Genomic DNA, 23,303 nt, shown 5'->3' with positions numbered 1-23,303 from the left:
GGAGTCGTAGTGTAACGCACAAACATTTAATAGTGTTCTTAATTTTGAGTAGGTGTGCTCAGAGCTCAAATTATGTGAGTAAAAGTTTTTTTTTGGCTGCATAAATGCTCTGATACAGCATCCTTTAATGAATATTCAAGGTAAGCGCCACTTTTATGCATAATATGATAAACTTTTGACAGATATCGTAATGGATTGTAGCTGAATGTGGCCCTCTATTTTCACTACATTTTTTAATGACAGAACAATGGTGTGTGGAGAAATAATATTCGGAATTTCAAGTGCGTGTACAATATGTGTGTTGCATGGTTGAAAATCATTTGAATCTATATTTGAGAACTTCCATCTTTCCATATTCATATTTCCATCTCCATTGTTCCAGCTAGAGTGCAGTCGTCGCGTGGGTGTCTGGTGGCCTTCCTGTGGAGGACACAGGAAGTTCCCCAGGTGAGGTTGCAAGCTCATTTCCAGAGAAACACCAGAAATGCTCATTCAATTTATTTCATCATGAAACTTCACAGGAAACACCAGCAAACAACTGTTGGGTCAATAGCAAAAGCATGCATTGGCACATAAGGTATGCATGCATAAGTGCAGCAGTTCCAAAACAGGATTGTACAATGGTGTAATAAGTTGGAATGATAGAAAACATAGTTCGATGCAGGAATGATATAATTTGAACATAGATTGGCTCCATGTAGGCACCTGAACTTATTTAACTGTCCTTTGAAAGGTTGAACCTTTTTATGGAGAACATCATGTTGAAAGCAGTCTTCTATTGGCAAGGTTTCCCTTATTTTGAACCGTGATACTGAAACAGCGATTGGCCATACGTGTTTTCGTTAAGTGGTAAATTAACTTTTTTTGTGTCATTTTTAATGTTATGGGTAGGAATCACAAGCATGCCTAACCATAATGAGTGATTATTACATATTATTGCCTTATCATTTGAAATGAAGACAATCATTTAAGAGGATTTTGTGAAGAGAAGTATTTTCACCCTGAAAAATAAATCACTGCTCGAATGCAATAGACCTGAAGAGGGCATTATTCACACCGCTAATTTTTCGAGTGAAACAGTTGTGTCCAAACAGGTTTTAAATGTGCAAGGCCATGGTTTGCAATGGTATGCGATATGAGAATGAAAGAGAGAGAAGCAAATTATTTTAATACAGGAAGATGAAAATGCTTTCAGCTTTGAGGCCATAGCCTGCTAGTGCCAGCTTAGGGCTTAAGTTATCAGCATGTGGCTTGGAGTCTAAATTTCTGTCTAGTGTAACGCGAAAACATTTAATAGTGTACTTAATTTTGGGTAGGTGTGTTCAGAGCTCAAATTATGTGAGTAAAAGTTTTTTTTTGGCTGCATAAATGCCCTGATACAGCAACCTTTAATGAATAATCAAGGTAAGCACCACTTTTGTGCATAATATGGTAATCTTTTGACAGATATCGTAATGGATTGTAGCTGGATGTGGCCCTCTATTTTCACTACATTTTTTAATGAGAGAACTTTGGTGTGTGGAGAAATAATGTTCGGAATTTCAAGTGCGTATACAATATGTGTGTTGCATGGTTGAAAATCATTTGGATAAATTTATATTTGAGAACTTCCTAGTATTGAGTCGTGTTCAAATACCACGCAGACTTTTATAAATCTGACCTTGCCAAAGCCCAATACCTTTGCAACTCATCCGAAGATCGAGTTTAAAGTATTAAGGACTTGGTGCAAAAGCGCTATTTCTTTCTCTTGTCCGTCATTCCTGGGTTGTACTGATCAAGTTTGAAGGTATGTAGGCTTCTTGGGCTCGAGTGCTTTCTGCGAGTGCTTTCTATTTATCTAAACACGCCATCCAAAAGGTGGGGTCTTGAAAGATCCCTTGCATGGCCTGTGACACTTCAGCTAGACACCCTGCGAGAGTCGTATGTGGTGTTCTGTTAATGGGCTTTCTTGTCTGTGTCAGTTTGTGTGAACAAGATTTCAGAGCCCTCACTAAAAAGAGTTTTGGATGTGAAAGGACTACTGCTAGAGTGGTGGAGTTTAGCATATCTGTGCCCGACTTGATAACCAATGTCTTTTTAACATCACAATCACAAAGAAATGCATTTTTGGGCTACTGGCCTCTCAGTGTATCGTCGAGTATGCTACAACTTCACAATTTCCAAAGCGGCCCATTTCAAGGACGTAACGGCTTTTTATGGTTTCACTCTTGACGAAGTCAGTAGCTGAGTAAACTTGCTTCAGTTCATTATGTGGTAGACTCTTTTTCTGGGAGATTTTTTGTATTCTGAGCACTTTAAGCTTTTATAAAACTCCTCAGATACAAGATACATTGAAAGCTGCATTCAAATTTGCACGTCTGGGTTTCTTCCTTTTTCAAGTCCCCTGAAATTGAGATCTTGTCTCCACTTATTTGTATGTCCTGAACTTAAGGGGTGAGTATCCATAAAAGCATTTTTTTTTCAGAAGGCTGCAGGTGACGTTTATTTTAAACACTGCAGTTGCAAGTGTGCATACTTATATATCAGGAGTTTCAGGGAAGACTTCCAAAAATTTGCCAGAATAATTTATGGTTTATGCTAATTTAACATCCTAAAGTGACTCAGGTTATGAGGGATGCTGTAGTGAAGGCCTCAGGAAATTTCGAACACCTGGGGTTCTTAAGGGGGGACATGGGTCTTAGAGCATTTTTTTTTTATTTACAGACCAGATGCAATGAAACTGCACAGACTTATTCAGTTTTTTCTGCTGATTTGAAATATGCAATTTGTTTATTTCTAGGTGAATTAGTTCCTGAGATATATATCATGCCATTCTCTGCTCAAACAATAGAAAAAAAAATGGGTTATCAGAAATTTAATTTTAATATGTAGGTAGGTACTACAATGTGTGAGGAATGCAACACTGGAAGCAGTTTTCAGTTTTTTGTCCGTGTGAACAAATGGGCTTAATAGTTAGTTTTCAAGTGAGTTAACCAGACATACAGTGTCAGAAAACACATGACACACATGAAACTAAATATTAAACCCATTTGTCCACACGGAAAAAAAATTGAAAACTGCTTCCAGCGTTGCATTCCTCACACATTGTAGTACCTACCTACATATTAAAATTAAATTTCTGGTGGCCCATTTTTTTTATATTGTTTGAGCAGACAATGGCATGATATATATTAATATCTCAGGAACTAATTGGCCTAGAAATAAACACATTGCATATTTGAAATCAGCAGAAAAAACTGAATACGTCTGTGCAGTTTCATTGCATTTGGTCTGTAAATAAAAAAAATGTCTTAAGACCCATGTCCCCCCTTAATGTGCACTGACATCGCACAGTACACGGCCCTGCAGAATTTCGCCTCCATCGAAATTCGACCGTCGCGGCCGGGATCGAATCCGCATGTTTCATGTCAGCAGCTGAGCGCCATAACCACTGAGCCACTGCGGTGGTTCAAAAGTTGTTTTTTAGGGGTAAAGTATGGCTTTTGCGGCCTAGTGTCACCATTGTTGGCGGGCACCGGAAAGCTGATGTATTGTCTTGGGTAGTGTGCTGGGTAATAATTTGCACGTGTGTTCGAATACACACGTGCACGTGCACGTCTGTTCGAATAGTGTTCTAATTGCTTTTTCATTCTCTTATTGCTTTTTCTCGTCTTTAATATCATCTTGGTTTTTGTGTTCTTATGTTTTGGCAGCGTGGGATGCGGCCATGGGGAATGGTTCCCTCAATGAAGAAGTCGGGACCATTCTTCGGTCGATTCTGACGAGTGAGAAGTTGGGGATTCTTTTGCGCCGGCTCGACGGTAAGCGTCCACACGAGGTTTTTGCACTGAAGTAAAATTGAGCCGTTTGCGTCTTTCTGAGCATTCGCTGTCGGGGACCGTTTGATTCGTGGCGTCGCGGTGATTTCGAAAATTTTGTTCAGCTTACTTGACACGCTTGCGTGCGCTCTTGCAGAGGCTTGAAAGTTCTGAATTGAATGCATTGTTGAATGACGGCGCAAAAGACGCCGACTTGAGGCGCGCTCGCGTACGGTCCTTCTGACTGCGGCCAATGTCAAGTTTTCACGTACTGCATACGACATATCTTAATTGTCAAAACCTTTTCGGGAGTTTTTTTTTTTTTTTCATTTTATTTCCTATTTGCTTGCTTATCTGCAGTTGGCGGATAGGGCGAGTTTAGTCTCGGTCATGCAGTGGTTCATTGTGGCAGGCTGTTGATATCAGTACAGGAAGTGATTTCTTTTTTTGTTGCTGCCTGGGCTCTGTGGATTGTGTATCTGAAGGCGAAAAAGATACATAATATACAGCGTAAACGAAAGCTTGCAGTGTTCTGTGTGCCTTTGCGGCTTTCATCGGGGTGGAATCAGTGTGCTATGCACGCGGGCTGCTCGCGCCATGTCTTTTCACGCAGTTGACTTTGAGGCGGTGTTGCATCAATTGCTTTCACTCGTCCTACTCTGTTGACCATGTTAAAACCCTGCTATTTACCGACATGAGAAGCAGCATGAAAGCCAACAGTAAAGTAACAAGACAAGCCAACATTCGTGCACTCCTGCTTTTGCCCGTTTATAGAATTTAGCCAAAAATTGTTTTTTCCATTGCAGGTACAAATCATTGAGTATCAGCACTTGCCTCCATGATATGACCCATCATTGAACTTCGAGATTTCACAGATGAATGTGGTAAGTCATCGGGATTTTTATATAGATAGATACAGAGAAAGGGGAAAGGCAGGAATGTTAACTGGAAAGGTTTCCGGTTAGCTACTATATATATATATATATATATATATATATATACTGCTGCCTACACAGTTTCCAACCAATATTTCAGACTTGGCAGGTCCTGATACTATGGTCCAAACAGTTTGGAAAAAAAATCAGTGAACTTCAAAAAATTTACTTTCTTGTAAAAGAAACAATCAATATTAGATTGCATCTGAGAGGGTCATGCTTTCATGTCCGAACCACCTAGCATACCCGATGCCAAACTAACGGGGCCGCAGGTCCATTGTGAATGCACCGTACTACGCACCCCATGCTGCCCTGTGTACACTGCGAGAAGTCTGTTTACTTAGGCGCTAATGGCCACAAAGGCAGTATCCTTGTGGAGAAGTGAATGCTTCAGACTGCCCCCCTTCAGCCTTGCACCACGATTGGTGGTGCCTGAGCAGAGGCGGATGTCACTTCTTTACCGCTTTCAGCGCAATCGCGCATCCTCGCGCACCACTAGCCGTTCCTTAACGGGGGAGGAGGGTCTTAAAAACTTGTTTTGTATTGAGGCTGAAGCCTTTAAGAGTTTAGGTTAAATTGAGGACAACGTACCAATGTATGGAAAGGATCGGAGAGGTATATCGGGTTTTTTGCATCATAACTTTTTTCAGCAGGGTCATCTCATTCAAGAGTGAGTTTTAGTGCCACTTCAGTGTGGTCGTCTCTTTTCCATGACGTCATTATCTCCACATGACAGTACCTTTCTGTAAGTATATCTGTCTTATGGCAACACTTCCGTTTCGTTCAGTCCTCATGTTGACAGAATGATATAGGCTACGAGCCATAATCAATTTTAACGAAAACTGAACGGCTGCCCGGAAGGCCAAACAAAATTTCACACTGCTGTGAACGACAACCGCATTAAACGGAATTTCATTAAAGGAAAACCACTTAAACTGAGAGGGCCGGAGAAGACCCCTCGGAACTAAATCGGATTGGTGCAGTTATAATGAAAGTGAAAAGTGCTGTTGGATGCAGGAGAGGTCTGGGATGAGGTTTCCGACGTGTTTTGGTCTAATGATCCTAATAATCTGTATATCTTTCAGGCCTCAGTGGAGGGGACCTACTCTGCGGCCTTTGCTGCTCGGGCCTCAGTACACGCTTCCCAGCATGAAGATGGTCAGCGCCATCCAACCAACACCTCAGGATTGGCGGAGCAGGTACTACAGTCATTGTCGTTGTAGCAGAGCGTACTGAGGCTCTTCCCGTAGGGTAATCGCGCCACAGACTTGAACGCTTTTATAGTGTTTAAATCTGGCGAATTTGGTTGAGCAACTGTTCTGATGGAAAAACAAGCTCTTTCTTATGTCTTCTCTTAAATGACTCGTCAAGATCAGAGGTTTGAATGCCTGAATTTGTGCTCAGTATGGGAAGATGTTTAAGTCTATTTAACTGGCTGACGCTTGGTTCTGATCACTGGCCTTTCGCATTGTTTTTTTGCGCTATCCTCGAGGTGCTGGAGTGCATTCCTGTTTGAGAATTACGTAGCTTGTTGTGTGCCCTTCCTGAAGGTACAGTGTTTTCATTGTCCAGTAATACTATCTTTTTTTGCGAGTATTTCATCATTACGATATTTCAAAATAACGAACGATTATTCACGACCCCGCAAACTTCGTTGTATCAAGATTTCAATTTTGACCCGACGTTTCGATCGTAGCATGGATCTTTTTCAGGGTCTTTCGGGTAGCGTTAGTACTTAGCCTCTGCAAAAATTACTTGCTTGGGAAGGAATTTGCCGTCGAAGAGGAGCATTGCTGAGGAGGATTTACCCAACAGTCTCGCCCCGACAATTTCGACTCCATGCGTTAGGACTCTAAGTTCCGCCAGTAGTTCTTTGGTCTTGAGGCCTGGCCCAACTCTATGGATGACTCCCCGGATCACATCATCCGGCGCGCTATGTACGTGTTGACTTCGTAGTTGACCCCCTGGATGCTGAGTTGTCTTATTTGCTTGATTTGTTTTGCCGTCTCTTCGGATGGCGTGCTCGTGATGATTATGTTGGATCCTCGGTGGACACCCGTCATTCAGTTGTAGAGTAAGGGAGGAAGTGGGAGTGAAAGAAGAAACAGAAACAGGGGCCGTAATGAAGAAAATGAAATTGAGGAAAGGAAATTACGGAGGAGGCCGCGCCGCTGCGCGGAGGAGAGGCCACAGTTGGCACGATCCCAGGGCACGGATGGACACAGCGAGCATGGACAGACACCGCGAGCATAGACAGACACCGCAAACATGAGCCATTAAAGGCTTTCGCCTTAAAATTCTCTTCAAAGCTTGTAGATACGTGGGGTGATGAGAGAGAGATGTGGACTGCAGACATTGACAACGTTGTGCCAGATGTGCAGCGCGGAAGCCATAGGCCGTCGGCGTTCATTGTGCTCATTGCCGTTGGCGTTTACTACGTTTTGCACTCCGATCATGTTAAGGAAAGGAAGTGCGCATAACTGGCTCCCTGGGTCAGCGGAAGCCTGAATCATGCGTACATGTATTTGGGGTGGTGAGAGAGATGTGTGTTACATGCATTAGCACTGACAATGGTAAGCAAACTCTCGGGATCACCCATTAACTTCAACCTGCCAGATGGGCAGGGTGGGTGGAGACATACGGGTGTGACAACCTCCCGAAATGCTTCCGTAGAAATCATCTTTAAGAGCCAGGTATTGGTGCAGCAAGTCGAGCCTATGTCCATCTATTTCTTCGATCACAAAGCTTCATTCATGAAAATCAAGAACTGTTTTTGGAGTATCTTTTGACGAAGGATTATGGTGTGAAAAATAACGTTGTAGTGGCCGGGTTCGATGACTGTAAAAAGTTCCACGTGCATTTGTTAAAAGCTTAGGGAACCTTTCTGAAGAAAATATTTACTCTTTGCCTTCAAAAGAAAAGCAGGGTTGTTGCAGCAGCCATGCAAATGCCACTGTTACTCGCATAATATCGATATGCCTTGATGGTTGGGAAAAGCAGCATACCTTAAAATCGATGATTTGGTATCGTAGCATCTCTCTTTGCTTGGTGGGGTAGTCTTGCAGGAGTTGTTGTGAATATGTTTTGCACTGCTTCAGTGCCTTGTGTAATCACCCTCTTTGCCACTATTATTATCTCTGTCTTTGATTTTGGGGCTATTGTATGCTCACTCCGGAATTGGTAAATTTGCGCCATCATTGCCTAGATCTGTCGGGGGTAATACTTCTCTTGAATGCGGTGGATGGTGCGATTGCTTTCTCTAGCCCATTGGTTTTCTGACCGAGGACGGTGCCTAAGTGCGCGATGGTTGTGTAGGTATGAATTTCAATTTCGGCATTTTTATCAAAGTGCGCGAGGATCAGTTGGGGACTGTAAACGACGCCGAAGTTCCTTGAAGGTTTCTGCTTGCGGCACTCTCCACTTAAATGGCTCGTCTGCATTTGTCATTTGGGTTAGAGGTTTGGCAATGTGCGAAACTTTGTCATTTTGGTCAGAGGTACGGCGATGTGCGAGAAGTTCTTGAAAAATCATCGGTAATACATGCATAGTACAAGAAGTCTGCGTACAGCTTTATCACCTGGCAATGGAAACTGTGCGATTGCAGCTCTTTTATGCGGGTCTGGGCGTGCTTCCTCTTTGCAAACAATGTGGCCGAGAAACAGCAGCTCTTCATAGTCAAAGTGGCACTTCTCTGCTTTCAAGGTGAGAGTGGATGACTTGATTACCTCCAGTACTGTTAGAAGCCTTTTTAGATGATCTCCAAAGTTCAAGACAAAGTCAACTATGTCATATAAATATGCCAGACAAATCTTCCACTTCAGGCCTGACGGCATTATCCATTACTCCCTGAAATATCGCTGGTGCGGAACAGGGACCAAATGGCATCACCTTGACCTCGAAGAGACCATCCGGATTAATGAATGCGGTCTTCTCGCGATCTCTTTCATGGACCTCAATTTCCCGTAGCTGATCTTGAGGTCATCGATGAGAAATGCTTGGCATTGCACAGCCGGTCCAGTGTGGCGTCGATGCGGGGAATAGGGTAGACGTCCTTTGTTATCTTGTTCAGGTGGCGGTAATCACCGCAGAATCGAAGTGCGCCACCTTTCTTCCTCACTAGAACAACCGGTGCCGGCCAGGGGCTCTTTGATGGCTGGATGATGTCGTCGCGAAGCATTTCAAGGCAGCACACAGTAGGGGCTCTGGAGGAGAGGTCGGGCGTGCTGGTCGGTTACAATACGTTGCTTGGCAACCAGTATTTGTCGAACCTGCGGCAGTGACTAGAAGCACTCGCTGTAGCTTCTAAGCAGACAGCAGGCCTCGTCTTGTTTGTTCTGGGTCAGCGCTTGGTTTATGTCTAAGACGTGCTTGTGATCTTCCTTAGGTGAATCGTCTGGACGGGAAAGGGTGAAGGCATCGAGAATGTTGGATAGTTCATTGATGAAAGGAATCCTTGTTCCTTTGTTAACGTGCCGGTATTCTTCGCTAAAGTTCGTCTGCAGCACTTCAGTTTGGCCATTGCAGAAGTGTACTATGCCTCTTGCGACGCCGATTCCGCGCTCTAGAACCAATTCCGTGTTCCCCTCGAGGAGAGCTTTCATGTTCTTGGCATCCGTGCCACCTGCGGTGACCATGACGGTTGACCGGTGTGGGATGCTTCCTTGTTCATCCAGGACAGTCAGGGCAACATGCTTCTTCTTGCTTTTCATCGAAAGGATAGCTTCATTTGTCGAAATTGTGATGAGCTTGGAACGCAGGTTGATGATCGCCTGATGCTCATTAAGGAAATCTATGCCCAGTATCACGTCGCGAGAACATGCTGTTGTACTACGAAGGCCACAGGCCTTGACGGCCAGTTGCGCTTTGCATCACCCTGTTGGGGTAGCTGCTCGTGTGTTTGAGCTAGGATGCTGGTCTGGAGGCTGGCAGATAGTGCTTGTATGAAAAACCCAACTCGAAGAAAATGATATGAATTCGCTTATGTTGTTTGGGAACGACGTGTATTTCGCGTATTTTTTTTTTACAGCGTAATAGCAACCATTCTGATCTCCGTGGGCGCCTCAATTGATTTTACCTGCAGAAAAAGTGACGTGTGAGAACTGGGCACATATTCCGGTTATGCACCACTTTGTTAAGTGAAGCTGTCACGCAGTTATTACTGCCATCTGGACAAGAAATCCCCGTAGCGTGGTAGCAGTAACCTTCTTAGGCTGCTTCAGCTGCTTCTGCTGTCAGGTTTTTGTCTCATGCCTGGGGGCTCCAAGAGGCGCTTGAAATAACTTCTTCCAAAAGTGCTGTCTTTCACGTACTCGAAATCTGGCTGCGGAGTATATGGTCCGAAGGAATAGATTTTCTGCAGTGTATGTGTGCCCTGGTGTGTATGCTGCAGCTGAGATCTGTATGCGACTCGTGGTGCAGGAAGGACGGCGGCCAGTACAGAGGCCGGCTTGATGGTCAGCTCACGTTTTCTAATCTGGAGAGTTGTCGCCACGTCCTGTAAATGGAGGATTTTGTCTGGCTTGCTGTCGTCACGTAGAGGCAGCTTGTCTTTCTGCCGAGCGTGCTGGAAGGCCTTCCAGGTGAGATCACGTGTTTATCCCCACCTCAGTAGCAAGGCAAAGCAGCAGCATTCCGATGTGCGTGGTGTCCACTCTTCCTCTGTCTACATGTTTTTCTCACTGGAAACAAAATGCATGTTCTCCGGTCCGTTTCTTGGATTTCTGAGTATTGAAATATGACGAGCAAGCTGAAGGGCTCTGTTAGGGGCACGTGGTGTGGACGTTGATGCAGTGGCTCCTTAAACTAAATCTGAACGCATACGTTTCTGCGGAAAGATACACTTCAGGATCTATTTCCTTCGCGTTTCCTTCATAGCGAAGAATGCGCGACACAAGTCACACTGTGATTGACATGAATGCTTAATGTTTCATCTGAAGAAACTCAATTGCCATAGCATGATGGAGAGTGTGATTGGGCAAGACTGTGCGCTTGCGTCCTAAAGCATTAGGGGTTATGTACACCTAGTGGTGGTTAGAAGAGTTAGGATGAAGGCACTACGCTTCACCTGCCATCCACAGCAGAGCAACTTACTTTGGCAGAACTCCACGCTGGCTACTTTAGAGGTTCTTCTATTTATTGTTGAACCTTATGAATCTTAGGAGTGCATTGCTTTGTTGTTAGCTCTTCAAATGTGCATTGCGGATACTATTGTAAACAAAATTGCCGTGTGTAATACGACAGGATGTGGATTAGTCTGGTCATTCCAGATGCGCGATGACCTTTTATTTTGAAGACATTTCACCGCGGTTCATAAACGACGGCCGCACAAGGGTGTGAGACGCGGTAACGAGAGAATGGAACTTGTAGTACGCAAAATTCCACAGGATACAGTGCTTTCAGCAGACGATTTTGTCACGAGGGACTGCAGGCCAGTATAACCATAGGCTTTTTAATTATGGTTTGTTTCTTTTAGAGGGTATTAGTATCTGCCTAAGCTGACGCCCTGCATTTGTTGTTTTGCAGTGCACGAAAACTTCACTGCCTTTGTTTTTCCTGCAAAATTGCCCTCTTGCAGTTGTGCCCATCTGTTTGATGCTTTATAGCCGCAAGTGGAAAAGGAAAGAAGAATCGCAGTTGAACTCTTCATTTTCTATTCCGCAAGGGAACTATGATATTTTAGCAAAATTCCAAAAATGTTCTTGGATTAACGGCCTTGTTTATCACATCAATTCTTCTGGATTCGTGCTAGGCCACATGTATCTCGTAGGATTAAACATGATCTGTTACCATGCCAGGATCTCAGCAACACCTTAGTTTCAGTAAATCGTCCCGGAGCAATCAGTTTAAAGCTTGCAGCATTGGCTTCTACAGTGGAGCCAGCAATCTGCATGATGCCACTCACTGACACTCCATTTTCCAACCGGTGGTGGATTGTTTGAAATTGCTGAAATGCGTGGGAGATATCGTACATGGCATGTTCAGGGAAGAGAGCAATGGCAATCGTGGAATAATAATTTTGTATTGTTCCTTTCTGGAATTTTAGTGGGTGAACATGTAGCTGAAAACGTGCTTCATAACCAGCTGTTCGTTAAAGGGGTGGAGACACCAAATTTTGAAGCTATAAAAAGCCTGCTATGGGATTCCTATGTATGCAAGGGCAGTCACAGCCAGGTGTTGGACGCAACAAACGTTTAAAAAATATTTTAATTCGGTTCCAAAGATTACCTAAATGCTCACTCTCACGACCTAGACCCATTCGCTAGCGCCATCAACCATGACGTCACAAGGGGTGTAGAAAAATAAAGTTTTAGTGACGTCATACCAAAACACATACCAAAACACGGGCGGCCTGCGCCAGTCTTCGTGCCGAACGCCGGCATCTGAAGAACGCGATAGTATTGTTTGTTCACGTTCATAGCAAACCCTGGGATATATGAATATCAAAAATGCATCTGTTCTGACGATCGTTGGCCAATACCGAGTTCCTGGTAGAAGTGATGACTGCGATGCAAGCAAATTTCATCCCATAGCCGGTTTTGTGCTGCTGCTACCTGGTGCGGTTCGCCTGCCGTCTGCTAGCTCTGTTGCTGAAGACGTCGTGGAAATCAAACATATCTTTTATTGTGGGACGAGTTCACAGTAAAGGGGTGCCGAGCGGAGCACGTTTCTGAGCGCTGGCCAGTCCCGAAGCGCCCTCAGCTGCGGAGTCGGATGTGAAACCAGCTTAGGCCTAGCGACGACTAGGGCAGTCTGGGACCAGCGCGCAGGTCGTCGCCCGGCGTTGCCGCAGGCAGTGTCGCTGCCGAAAGATCCACTTTTAGCACAGTCATGCTGTCGTATCTCGAATCTAGAAAGCATCCTTTCTGGTAGCATGGCTGTTTTGTATTTTCTTGTGCGGACGTGAAGTACGCCGAGTCTGCCGGCCGGTAGGTCAGCCTAGATACCGTCTGCCGACGTCATAAAAGCGAGCTAAAGAGTGTTCTTGACGTAAATAATAAACCATGGGACAAGAAATGTGAAAAAATGTCATTTTTGAGGATCGCTGACCAATACTGAGCTGCTAGTAGAGGTAACAACTGTGATATGAGCAAATTTCTCACAACCGCGCCTAGCAGCTGCCGCTGGCGCGACGTCGGGGTCCGGCTCGCCTGGCGCCCGCTAGCTCCGCTGCCGAAGGCGTCGAGGAGATTGACAATACTATTATTTTATTGTGAGATGATTCTGTTAACACTACAGCTATTTGTGAAAAGTAGGCCTTTTATTATAGCGCAGGCGACTTCCGAAGCGCCGGCCGCTCGCTAAACAGGCTATAGGCCTAGCGACGACCACGGCAGCCAGGCAGCAGCAGAGCTCGTCGCCCGGAGCGCCCGCGAGCGGTGCCGTTGCCGAAAGCTCCCAACATAAGCAGACATGCTTTGTCGCTGCTCGAGTATAGCTGGCAGTTCTGATAACAAGGCGATCTTGTCTTTTCTTGTGATATTTGTACTCCATCCCAAGCAGCGCTCAGGTACTGCTGCACGGCAGCGAAGTGTGACACCGGTTGTGGGCGCAGCTTGGGTAGAGCGGCGCAGCGATGCTTACTGGCATTTTGCAAAGTGTTTCGCATCCTCACGCGAACCCGCGAAGGCGATATTAGCGTGCGAACAAAAAAAAAAGTCGATGTCCTCACTCGTTGGAATCAGATCTGTCAGAATCCGAGCTGCTGGGACTAGACGTGCAGTTGTTTGTTTTCATATGCGCTGGTCAGCACGTGTGTGGGAAAGCAGACGATGCAGCAGTAGGTGCGTCACAACTTTTGTGGGCCCACGTGACCAAGCGAAGCAGTTGATCTTCCCCCTCTGTGACGTCACTGTACAACTCGGCGTTCCGAAACCGAAACCGAAAATCGTTCACCTAAAAATGCTATAATAAATTATTCACTGTGAATATATGAATCTTTGAGTGTGTATCATGCTTCCTGGAGCCATAAGAAACGTCTGAAACTAAGAACGCGCGAACCACAAATTTGGTGTCTCCACCCCTTTAAGCAAGATGTAACATTGGGACCCTTAAAGGGGTAGAGACACCAAATTTTTGTGTTGTATCTCTGGGTTGTAAATAATGCGTAGCGATTCAGTGAGCCTGGAACACCATCTTAGAATTAGAAGCATGAACTCGCATTATATAAATAATAATCGTATTATTTGTACCCAGCAGTTTCAGTTTCGGTTCGTAGTTGCCAGGTTTTGCCAAGCTCTTTCATGATGTCAAAAACCAGAGAATGCGTTGTCACGTGGGTCCGGAAAGCCGTGACGTCGTGTAGGCATGTCGTCTGCTTGACACGCACGTGGTGCGCGTAAACACGGAGAGCCGGGCGGAGGGCAAGTCGAACAGCTCCGAGTCGGAAAGAAGAGTTTTATTTCGGCGAAGACACTGATTATGAGGAATCGCGGGATGACGCAGACGAGGAAGAAGACGCCGCGGTTCGAACCCCGACAACCACTTCTTTTTTGATCCGCTGGCCAGCGATTCCGAAGAGGAGGCAGGCGTCAGGCCTGACGCAGCTCAAATTGTGCCAGCGAACGCCGAGCGTGTAGGCAACGTCAAATGGTAAAGGCGCGTTCACACTACGCCGACGATCGGCCGATTTCAGTCTGGCGATGGTCGGCGGCAGCGATTTTCGTGCCGTCGGCGCGTCTGTCACACTGCGCAGACGCCGACCGAGCGCCGGTCATCGCCTGACGAGCGCATCGTCGTCGCGTCGCCGAGATAGCAGCCGTCGGCCGACCCGTGTGTCACACACTGCCGACAACAGCGCCGACCTCACGCCGACGTTTTCCCATCCCGACAGCTCGACGCTGCTTCTTCGTGCGCGCTGCTCGTCTGCTAGCTCCGTTGATGAAGGCGTCGTGGAAATCGAACTTATCTTCTATTATGGAACGAGTTCGCACTAAAGCGATGTGAAGAGTAGGCCTTTTATTATAGCACAGTCGACTTCCAAAGCGCCGTCAACTGCGGAAGCGAGACCACCTAGGCCTAGCGACGACTAGGGCAGCCTGGGACCAGCGCGCAGTTCAGGCGCGTTCGCACTAGGCCGACGGGATCCCGAGGTCGACGCGACAGCGACGCCGACGGTCGCGTCGGCCAATCTGGTCGTTCCCAGACTAGCCAGTCACACTGCACCGACGACGACGACGATGCCCCAACGACCAAGCGTCGTCCTAGTGTGACAACGCCGCCGACCAAAACGAGACCCGTTGGCCGACGTGCCTTGGGCATATCAGTGGCCGAGCGAAAACATTCTCCGACCAAAAACAAGTAGCGAGCTCAGAGCGCGAAGTGCAATCATTATTTAGACAAATAATGCACGCGCAGCAACATTCATCAAGCCATATTGCCACATCGTCGCTTTAGAACTGCCGCCCCACTGCAACAGGGACACGGAGCGGTGAGCATCGCTGCGCCGCTCTACCCAAGCTCCGCCCGCAACCGGTGTCGCACTTCGCCACCGTACAGCAGTCCCTCAGAAAGACTGCTCGAGCAGCGACAAAGCATGCCTGCTTATGTTTCGAGCTTTCGGCAACGGCATCGCTCGCGGGCACTCCGGGCGACGAGCTCTTCTGCTGCCTGGTTGCCGTGGTCGTCGCTAGGCCTATAGCCTCTTCCGCATCGAAGTCGCAGCGGCCGGCGCTTCGGAAGTCGCCTGCGCTATAATAAAAGGCCTACTCTACACATTGCTTTACTGTCAACAGCATCATCTCACAATAAAATAATAGTATAGTAAATCTCCACGACGTCTTCAGCAGCGAAGCGAGTGGGCGCCAGGCGAGCCGGACCGCAACGTCGGGCCAGCGGCAGCTGCGAGGCGGTTGTGGCAAAAAGTTTGCTCGTATCACAGTCGTTACCTTTGCCAGCAGCTCAGTATTCGTCAGCGATCCTCAAAAATGACACATTTTTCACATTTCTTATCCGAGGGTTTATTATTTTGCGTCAAGAACACACTTTAGCTCCTTTTTATGACGCCGACAGATGGGATCCAGGCTGGCCGGCCGGCCTGCATGCTCGGCGTACTTCACGTTCGCACAAGAAAATACATAACATCCATGATACTAGAGAATGCTTCCTACATTATAGCACGGGCAATATGCCTCTGCAAAAGTGGATCTTTCGGCAACGACATCGCCTGCGGCAACGCCGGGCGTAAAGCACCGTCGCACTCGCGAGCGTGCAGCGAGCGTGCGTAACCAAGGTTGCTAGGCCGCAAAACCGCAAAACTTGGTCCCGTACGTCAGAAAACTGTGCAATGACGTAGGAAATGCTTGTGTTTTCTTCTCTGTTCCTACGTCACATTGATGCACTAGCGATGGCTCAGCATTCAAGAGTGAGCATTTTCACAAACTTTAAAATGAAATTAAAATATGTTCTAGACCTCCCTTAAATTTAATACTTCGCTCTTATGGTCCTCACATACAAAGGAAACGTATGGCAGTCTTTTGTACAACCTTGGAATTTGATATCTCTACCCCTTTAAAGAGGTGTACCCCTGATGGTGGTATAGATTAAATGTGTGTTCAATGTGCCCTTTCTGATCTTCTGCCGATGGTGGAGAGGAAATCACTCTTCTCCTCTTTGTCGTTTGCTGGTCCTTTCTGATTTTTTTAATGTAGCTATAGTACTGGCAGTGTCGTGGTTGATTGCCACCTTGAACAGTTTATCAAGAACACCACTGGTGGTAAAATTTTATTGGTTTTTATGAAGTAAAAATTACTTGCGATTTAGTGTCGTAGTGTTTAATTTGCATATGCATAGTCATGCATACTATGTTTATTCTAGGCTATGTGAAAAGGCGGCATTTAAGCTACGTTCTTGCAGTAGTACTACGCTCTTGAGCATTTTTCCTTCGAGAGTGCAGTGCTCAGTACGTTTGTTGCCTTAGGTACGGCCGCCACGGTGGTCACTGGATAGGGCGCTTGGGTGTTGACCCAAATGACGGGGGCTCAATCCTGGCCACAACAGTCGAATTTCAATGAAGGCGAAATTCTAGAGGCCTGTGTACTGTGCAATGTCAGTGCATGTTAAAGAACCCCAGGTAGTCAAAATTTCCTGAGCCCTTCACTATGGTGTCCTTCATAGCCTGCTTTGCTTTGGCACTCTAAACTGCCACAAACAAAAACCATGGTGGCTATGGTTGGGGTGCTCTGCTTCTGAGTGCATGGAGGTGGCAGGCAATCAAGGCCGCAGTGGCTACATTTCCATGGAGGTGAAACCCAAAGAGGGCCTGCGGTGTGAAATGTCATTGCACGGTAAAGATTCTGAGGTGGTCTAAATTAATCCGGAGCCCTCCGCTAAAACCTTTTTCATTGCCCATGTTAAAACCTATATAATAATAGGGATAGTATTTTTTAAAATATGTACCCCTGTAAGTGGCAGGTGGCAATGACAACGCAACTAATTCAAGCAGGTTTTCGAACTAAGGAGGTTGATGAAATGTTCTTTCATGCAAGCTTATTTAGGAACAGTTTTGCTTTTTCTGCATTCGGTATTTGGAGGACTCCTTCAATTACTCATGACTGCAGCTGTGCCTCCTGGCTGAGGAAGACGGGCCAAAAATGGAGTTCATAATGCAGTGACATCGGGCCCAACGTGATGCCTTTGCATTCTTCTGCAAGCGCTCTTTAATGTTTCTAGAATAGTATATTGAAATCTTTCAACTTTCATAATTGTTTCCCAAGAATGTTGGACATGGGTACTGAGATGTTTTCAGTATTACAACAGAATGAAGTCGACCAACAGTTCTATTTTGTCTACCCTTTTTAATGTCATTTAGGCCTGGCTCAGACAACTACCAATCGCGCTTATAAATTTCGACATTACCTGCTGCATGTTGCCTTCAGCATTTAACTGTAGTGGTACACTCATAATCTTATCATACTTTTTTGAAGTGCATTACACTGTTATGCTGAGATTTGTGCGGGCCACTTACAGTGTTAATCTCATAATGATTGCAATCGTGTAATGATCACACCTCTGAATTTTGGTGACAAAATTCAATTTGTTTTATTCCCCGCATAATGATGCACTTTGAACTTGCCGCTGCATTTTATGTGCCAAGTCTAGCCAACGATCGTACTTCACAGATGGCACATGCAGATGACCATCTTGCTCTGTTAGCCACCATTTTTTTTATGTTTGTTGAAATTTTGCTGATGCTGAAACGTTGGTGTTGGTTGACCTACAGTCACTCAGGCAGTCTAAACACAGATACCAAACTTGACTGCGGTTATCTCGAATCATGATTCGTTGTCGTCACAAGGCTCGCCACCGTTCTGAGTTGCGCTGCAACGAACACAGTGATAAGCTCTGGGTTACGTGAATGCCAAAAATAAAGCAGTCCTCCTTGAGGACTGCTGACCTGTACCGAGTTGCTGGTAGGAGTAATAATTGCAATACAAGGTAGTTTTATGCTCCCAGCCCCGTAGCAGCTGCCGCCATTTCAGTGCAACTGGCCCGATCTGCTTGCACGCCAGTGCCACTGCTAAGGTGTCGCTTAAATCAATCATATATCTTTCTTTTAATATGAAACCATGAGGTTGTCAGTGAGGCAGTGCCATAAGTAGACAATGTAGCATAGTTTTGGTCAATTCAAAGGCGCCGTCCTCTGTGGCTTCGATACGAAAGAAGTTAGGCCTAGCGATGACTTTGGAGTAGCACGCCAGAGCGCCATTGATGGTGGCGCTTGCAGCGAGCATTGCGAATGTGTCAGCTGCTTCAACGTTGCAGCAGGACCACAGATTTTTCAGTTTAAATGTGGTAAAATGATTAGCTTGAGTGCCGTGGGACATTGCTGCAATGCACTGTTACTGCACCTTCGGACGAGATCGAACTCTGCATAAAAGTGTCATCGCATGGTACTATACACACTGCCTATTTTGATTTGTTGCTCTTGAAACATAATTTTGTGCAAAGGAAAGTATGTTCTTGAAGCGGGCCACCTCGTGCACTTCTCGCTCTGACACCTACGTGCACTTTCTGTCTATAGATGCCGCCACCTTCTCGGTTAATGACCTAAACCAAGGTTGCCAAGCACGGTTCGCGATAACCGCAGTTTGATTGCTGTGTGGATAGTAGTAACCACAGGTATCGAAAACTGTGGTTAAGCGCACCCGTGTGACAAGGGTCTGACTTGCAACTTGTTGGCATTTTCGGTGCTCAAAAATTTTTGGACAAAATTTACCCCATGGAACGATTGCACCTCTGCGAAAGGCACTGCTTTCGTTGAAAATTATACTTTCAGAGAATTCTCGTGCATTGTTGCACTTACGAAGGAACTTGGACACAGTTCCTTGATCTAGCTCTCACTCTTGAACCACATATATGCTGGCAGATCAAAACGCGCAATGAGAAAGGCCTACTACCGTATGACTCTGCCCATTCCAAGCTGATCAAACGAAATATGGCCATGTCATGTTTTGAGCAGGCCATAAAGAAATCATGCAGCCACAAGATGCAAGAAAGCTTCCATCTGCAGGCAACACGCCTGAGAAAAGCAGGCTATCCGACACCTTTGCTCGTTTCCGTGGCAGAGAAAGTGCTAAGAAGAACAGTCCGAACAAAGGACCAAGGCAATGCCAAAGAAAAGAAGAGGCCTGTGGTTATCCCATACGTCCATGCACTTTCCCACAACCTGAAAAAGGTTGCACAAAGACACTACGTAAAAGTTGTATTTTCAGCACCCAAAAAATTGAAAGCAATGTGCGCGAAAGTAAACGACGAAGACAATGCCGAGAAAGAGGTGTCATGTGGCGTCAAACATGAGACAAAGTTCGTGGAATGCCGCGAAGGTGTTGTGTATAAGATACCGCTATCATGCGGGCAAACGTACGTTGGCCAGACCAGTAGGTGCCTCAATGAGAGGCTCAGAGAACATAGGCGCAACTGCAGTCTTGTCAACTCACCGGGAAATCTGGCAGCGCATTGCGCCAGATGCAAAAATTGCACACCTCACTTTAAGCAGACAGCAATACTGCTCGGTTCAAGAGAGAAGCTAATCAGGGAACTTTGGGAAGCATACTGCATACAATCAGGAAAAGAAGGGCCATGTGTAAGCGTGCCTTCTATCGAGCTCTCAAATCAGGAAAAAGAATTTTTGGAAAAATAATAACAAACAGCTAAGTCAGAAAGATAATGCATGTTTTTTACTGCTGGACAGGACGTTAAAAGATATCTTGCCATGACGATGTGATCACGGATTTGTTTTTGTTTTTGTTTTTGTCTTGACAATGCCTATATATACATGCACTCAGAAATAAACTTGCAGTTGATAGTTTGCGCACATCTGTTCTGTGTCGTCCCTGATTGTGTCCAAGTTCCTTCGTAAGCGCAACAATGCACGAGAATAACAACCACCAACTAGCCCAATTTGAAACTCTCCTAACTTTCAGAGAAGCCTACCACGTATCAGTGTAGCCTGACTTAGCATTTCCTTCGGCGACTCTTTAAAGGTGCGCTGCGATGCGTTCCTGGGTACCGATTAATATCATTAGATATCATCACGTGTTCCAGAGACAAGTGCGAAAAGAATTATTGAGATCTGGGCTTGCAAACGAAGGTTTTTCCAGTTTGAAAATTTAAAATAAGATGAGACGAAAGCGTGTTTCACATACCCAATGCCACAAATTTAAGGGTCTTGTGTTCTAAATTTTTTGCAGATGTCGTCTGAAACACTTGCATCGCGTACAGGGGGGGCCGAAGAGGCACAGCGCCCACTGGTGTGAGTGTCTACGAGTGATCTTAGATGTGAAGAGGAAGACATGGGAAGTTGCACCGCTATTATTTAAGTTCACTGCCAGTTCTAACGATGAAAACAGCCAAAAATGTCAAGGAGAGGCTATGCCCTTCATTTGTTAAAACTTTGGGAGGATATCCGTGCCTGACTTATTCAGCAATGTCTTTTTAACTCTCCAGTCTCAAAGAAATTGCTTTTTTCGGCTTGAGTATGCATAGAAGTTACTTTCAGCTGGCCTCTCAGTGTAATTTGAATTTGCTACTTCACAATTTCAAATGCGGCCCTTCTCGAGGACGTAATGGCTCTTTACTGTTTCACTCTTGATGAAGTCAGTAGCCGAGTAGACTTACTTGAGTTCATTGTAGGGTAGATTCTTTTTCTAGATTTCTTGTATTCTAAACACTTTTAAGGCTTTTCTGCAAATCCTCAGATGGCGAGATACATTGAAAGCTGCGTATAAACGTGCACTTCTGGGTTTATTTCTTTTCAGTTCCCCTGAAATTGAAAATTTCTCGGCTTACTTTTCCTGAACTTGAGGGGTGAGTATCCATCAAATCAATTATTTTTTTTTCAGAAGCATGCGGATGATGTTTATTTAAAGGACTGCAATGCAGATGCCTCCAGAAGGCATTTCTATTGGATTAAAATGGGCAGCTACAGCTCATGGACTTTATTAGTGCTCTTCAGTACTCCTTAGCCGAAGTGCATAAAGGCTAGTGCTCCCTAGATATATACCAGGTGTTTCAGGGAAGGCTATCAAATTTTCAAAAATAGTTTATGATGGTTTAATGTCCCAAAGCGATTCAGGCTATGAGGGATGCCGCAGTGAAGGGCTCAGAAATTTCTCCCACCTGGGGTTCTTTGACGTGCACTGACATAGACTCAGGGCAAGGAATATTTTAGGTTGCTTAATTACATAGCGATATCAGTGGGCCTTATAGCTGAATTTCACTGCTTCTAATCTCCCGTCATTTCGTGTGGCTTGCTGCATGGTCTTCTGATGGCGCTTTCACGCGCAGAAATGGAAGATGAAGAAGACCACGTTTTCAATCCACATCCTTGGAGACTGGTAGTTTAGCCCGCATGAACGCTGATAGTGCTGCAGGCGACGACATTGCAAGCCCAGCTCGAGAGCCTGAAAGTTTGAACGGGCAGGGTGTTAAGATTTGTGCCAAATGATTGTTCGCCTAAGGAAAGTGTATGAAGCGACCCGCTTTAAACCTTACGAAATGGTCCTATACGGTCATGACTCAGAGGCTGACGGATATCCGGCTTGTTGCAGGCTCCGGGCTCTTTGAGAGCTGGAGGCAGATATTTCACTTGGTTGCGGGTTCTGGCCTGGCTCTGAAACTTGTAGTTTGGGTGCTAGACTCTTTAATAGTCGGAGGCTGACGAGGATCCCGCTTGGTGTGGACTCGGTCTGCTTAAGAGTTCGAAGTTGTAGATTTTACTGGGAGTACCTGCTGACCACTTTGCAATATAGCTGAAGATAAACGGACATAGTGGAAGAAAACGTTGTCCTGTCCGCCTGTCGCAGCGTGTCGCCGGATCAGCAAACAAACGGAAACATCAATGAAGAACAGCAACATTGTTGTATCATCTCCCCTGACTCCTTGTTATGGCGAATTTTTCTCAAACAAGAGCTGCTTGCGCTAATGTGATACAAGCTTTGTAGCCACAGCACACATAACTCCCATTTAGGAGACAAAAAAACGGGAAGTGTTGCATAACGAGCGGCAGTACCACTATGGCGCAAACAAGATTACAACACAAGACATTCCATCTACGCCGCGATGGGCCAAACTTGCGACAGCCATCCAGTCATCAACTTCCATGCTAAGCACGTCAGTCCGGGCAGACTTGGCAATGTTTATTATCACGACATTTCAATAACTGCCGCGCGCGTGTTAGCACATATTTCCTCATCAATGCGCACTTCGCTCTATGTCGCACAGTCCGCTGGTTCCAAAAGCGCACGAAAAAAAAACATGTAGTTGTGCACACTGTTCTGCTTGAACGTTTAGAATGGCAGCTGGATCGCTGATGAAGTTGCAACCTGAAACCACAGTGCTCGAAACCTACAGCCTGAATGCGGAATGCGCGCTCTGCAGAGATGTGCGCTTCGCTGCTTTCAGAGCTGAACGCTACCTTCATTCTTACGCATGAAGCCCAAATAAGAGAAGCCCCAAAAGAAAACAGAACGCAACAAAATAAGAGGACGCTTGTTTACACAAAGTGAGGACGATCACATATGCAGCGTTAATCACATCACTTAATCTTGTTAGACGCCCATTACTCGTAATTTAAGTATAAATGCGAAACATTATATGACTCAGCTGTAACGAATCCCTGCTCACTAAGAAATACAGGCATTTTCATTTTTCAATCGTTGAGATGGATGAAATGATTGTCCTTATTGCGGCATGAACTCAGACTTTGGTGACCGCCATTTTGTAGTGCATTGAGCACGCCGATAGGCGGCACGCTAACATGATGTTCTTATCACTACTGTCTAAGGCTTGCGCTACTGAAGCCATGAGCTTTACCGCAAACTGGCACCCTTCACATCATGTAGGTGAGCCATAATTATCATTAATGATAATCTACAGAGCCTCTCCAGTGTGCCATAACTTAATTATTTCTGAGCATCCATGCACTTAAAAACAGCACGCGTATTCCAAAGTTGGATGGCGTCCGATAAGCTTCAGCATACTGTAAGTTCTTCCTGTCACTTTCAGACAGAGAAATGCGGTTGATGCTTCCGCTACTTTGCTTTCTGTTCAGTTCTGTCACTGAATACCTTAGGAG

General features: G+C 45.6%; 1 protein-coding gene across 50 annotated transcripts in view; it reads left to right on the top strand.

The window, feature by feature from the left end:
• LOC149357393 (uncharacterized) overlaps nt 1-23,303 on the top strand; it is a 172,333-nt gene that overhangs the window by 136,997 nt on the left and 12,033 nt on the right. For 31 of the 50 annotated variants that reach the window (XM_089584638.1, XM_089584617.1, XM_089584594.1 and 28 more), the window contains 7 exons: nt 383-447; nt 3,693-3,800; nt 4,604-4,681; nt 5,818-5,931; nt 10,151-10,311; nt 20,419-20,480; nt 20,986-21,034. The exons of 1 other annotated variant lie outside the window; for it this stretch is intronic. In XM_089584638.1, the coding sequence (XP_089440764.1) occupies nt 383-447; nt 3,693-3,761 (134 nt within the window). In that variant the 3' untranslated portion in view covers nt 3,762-3,800; nt 4,604-4,681; nt 5,818-5,931; ... (1 more) ...; nt 20,419-20,480; nt 20,986-21,034. Of the gene's footprint in view, nt 1-382; nt 448-3,692; nt 3,801-4,603; nt 4,682-5,382; nt 5,796-5,817; nt 5,932-10,150; nt 10,312-20,418; nt 20,481-20,985; nt 21,035-23,303 lie in introns of those variants that run through there. 18 more of the 50 variants (XM_089584636.1, XM_089584618.1, XM_089584632.1 and 15 more) reach the window with 11 other exon arrangements.

This window comes from Amblyomma mixtum, chromosome 3, assembly GCF_055824585.1.
Source record: "Amblyomma mixtum isolate Tamu chromosome 3, ASM5582458v1, whole genome shotgun sequence".
In the NCBI taxonomy this organism is placed as follows: Eukaryota; Metazoa; Arthropoda; class Arachnida; order Ixodida; family Ixodidae; genus Amblyomma; species Amblyomma mixtum.
The sequence above is the reverse complement of the archived record's forward strand: the minus strand, read 5'-3'. Positions and strand labels throughout refer to the sequence as shown.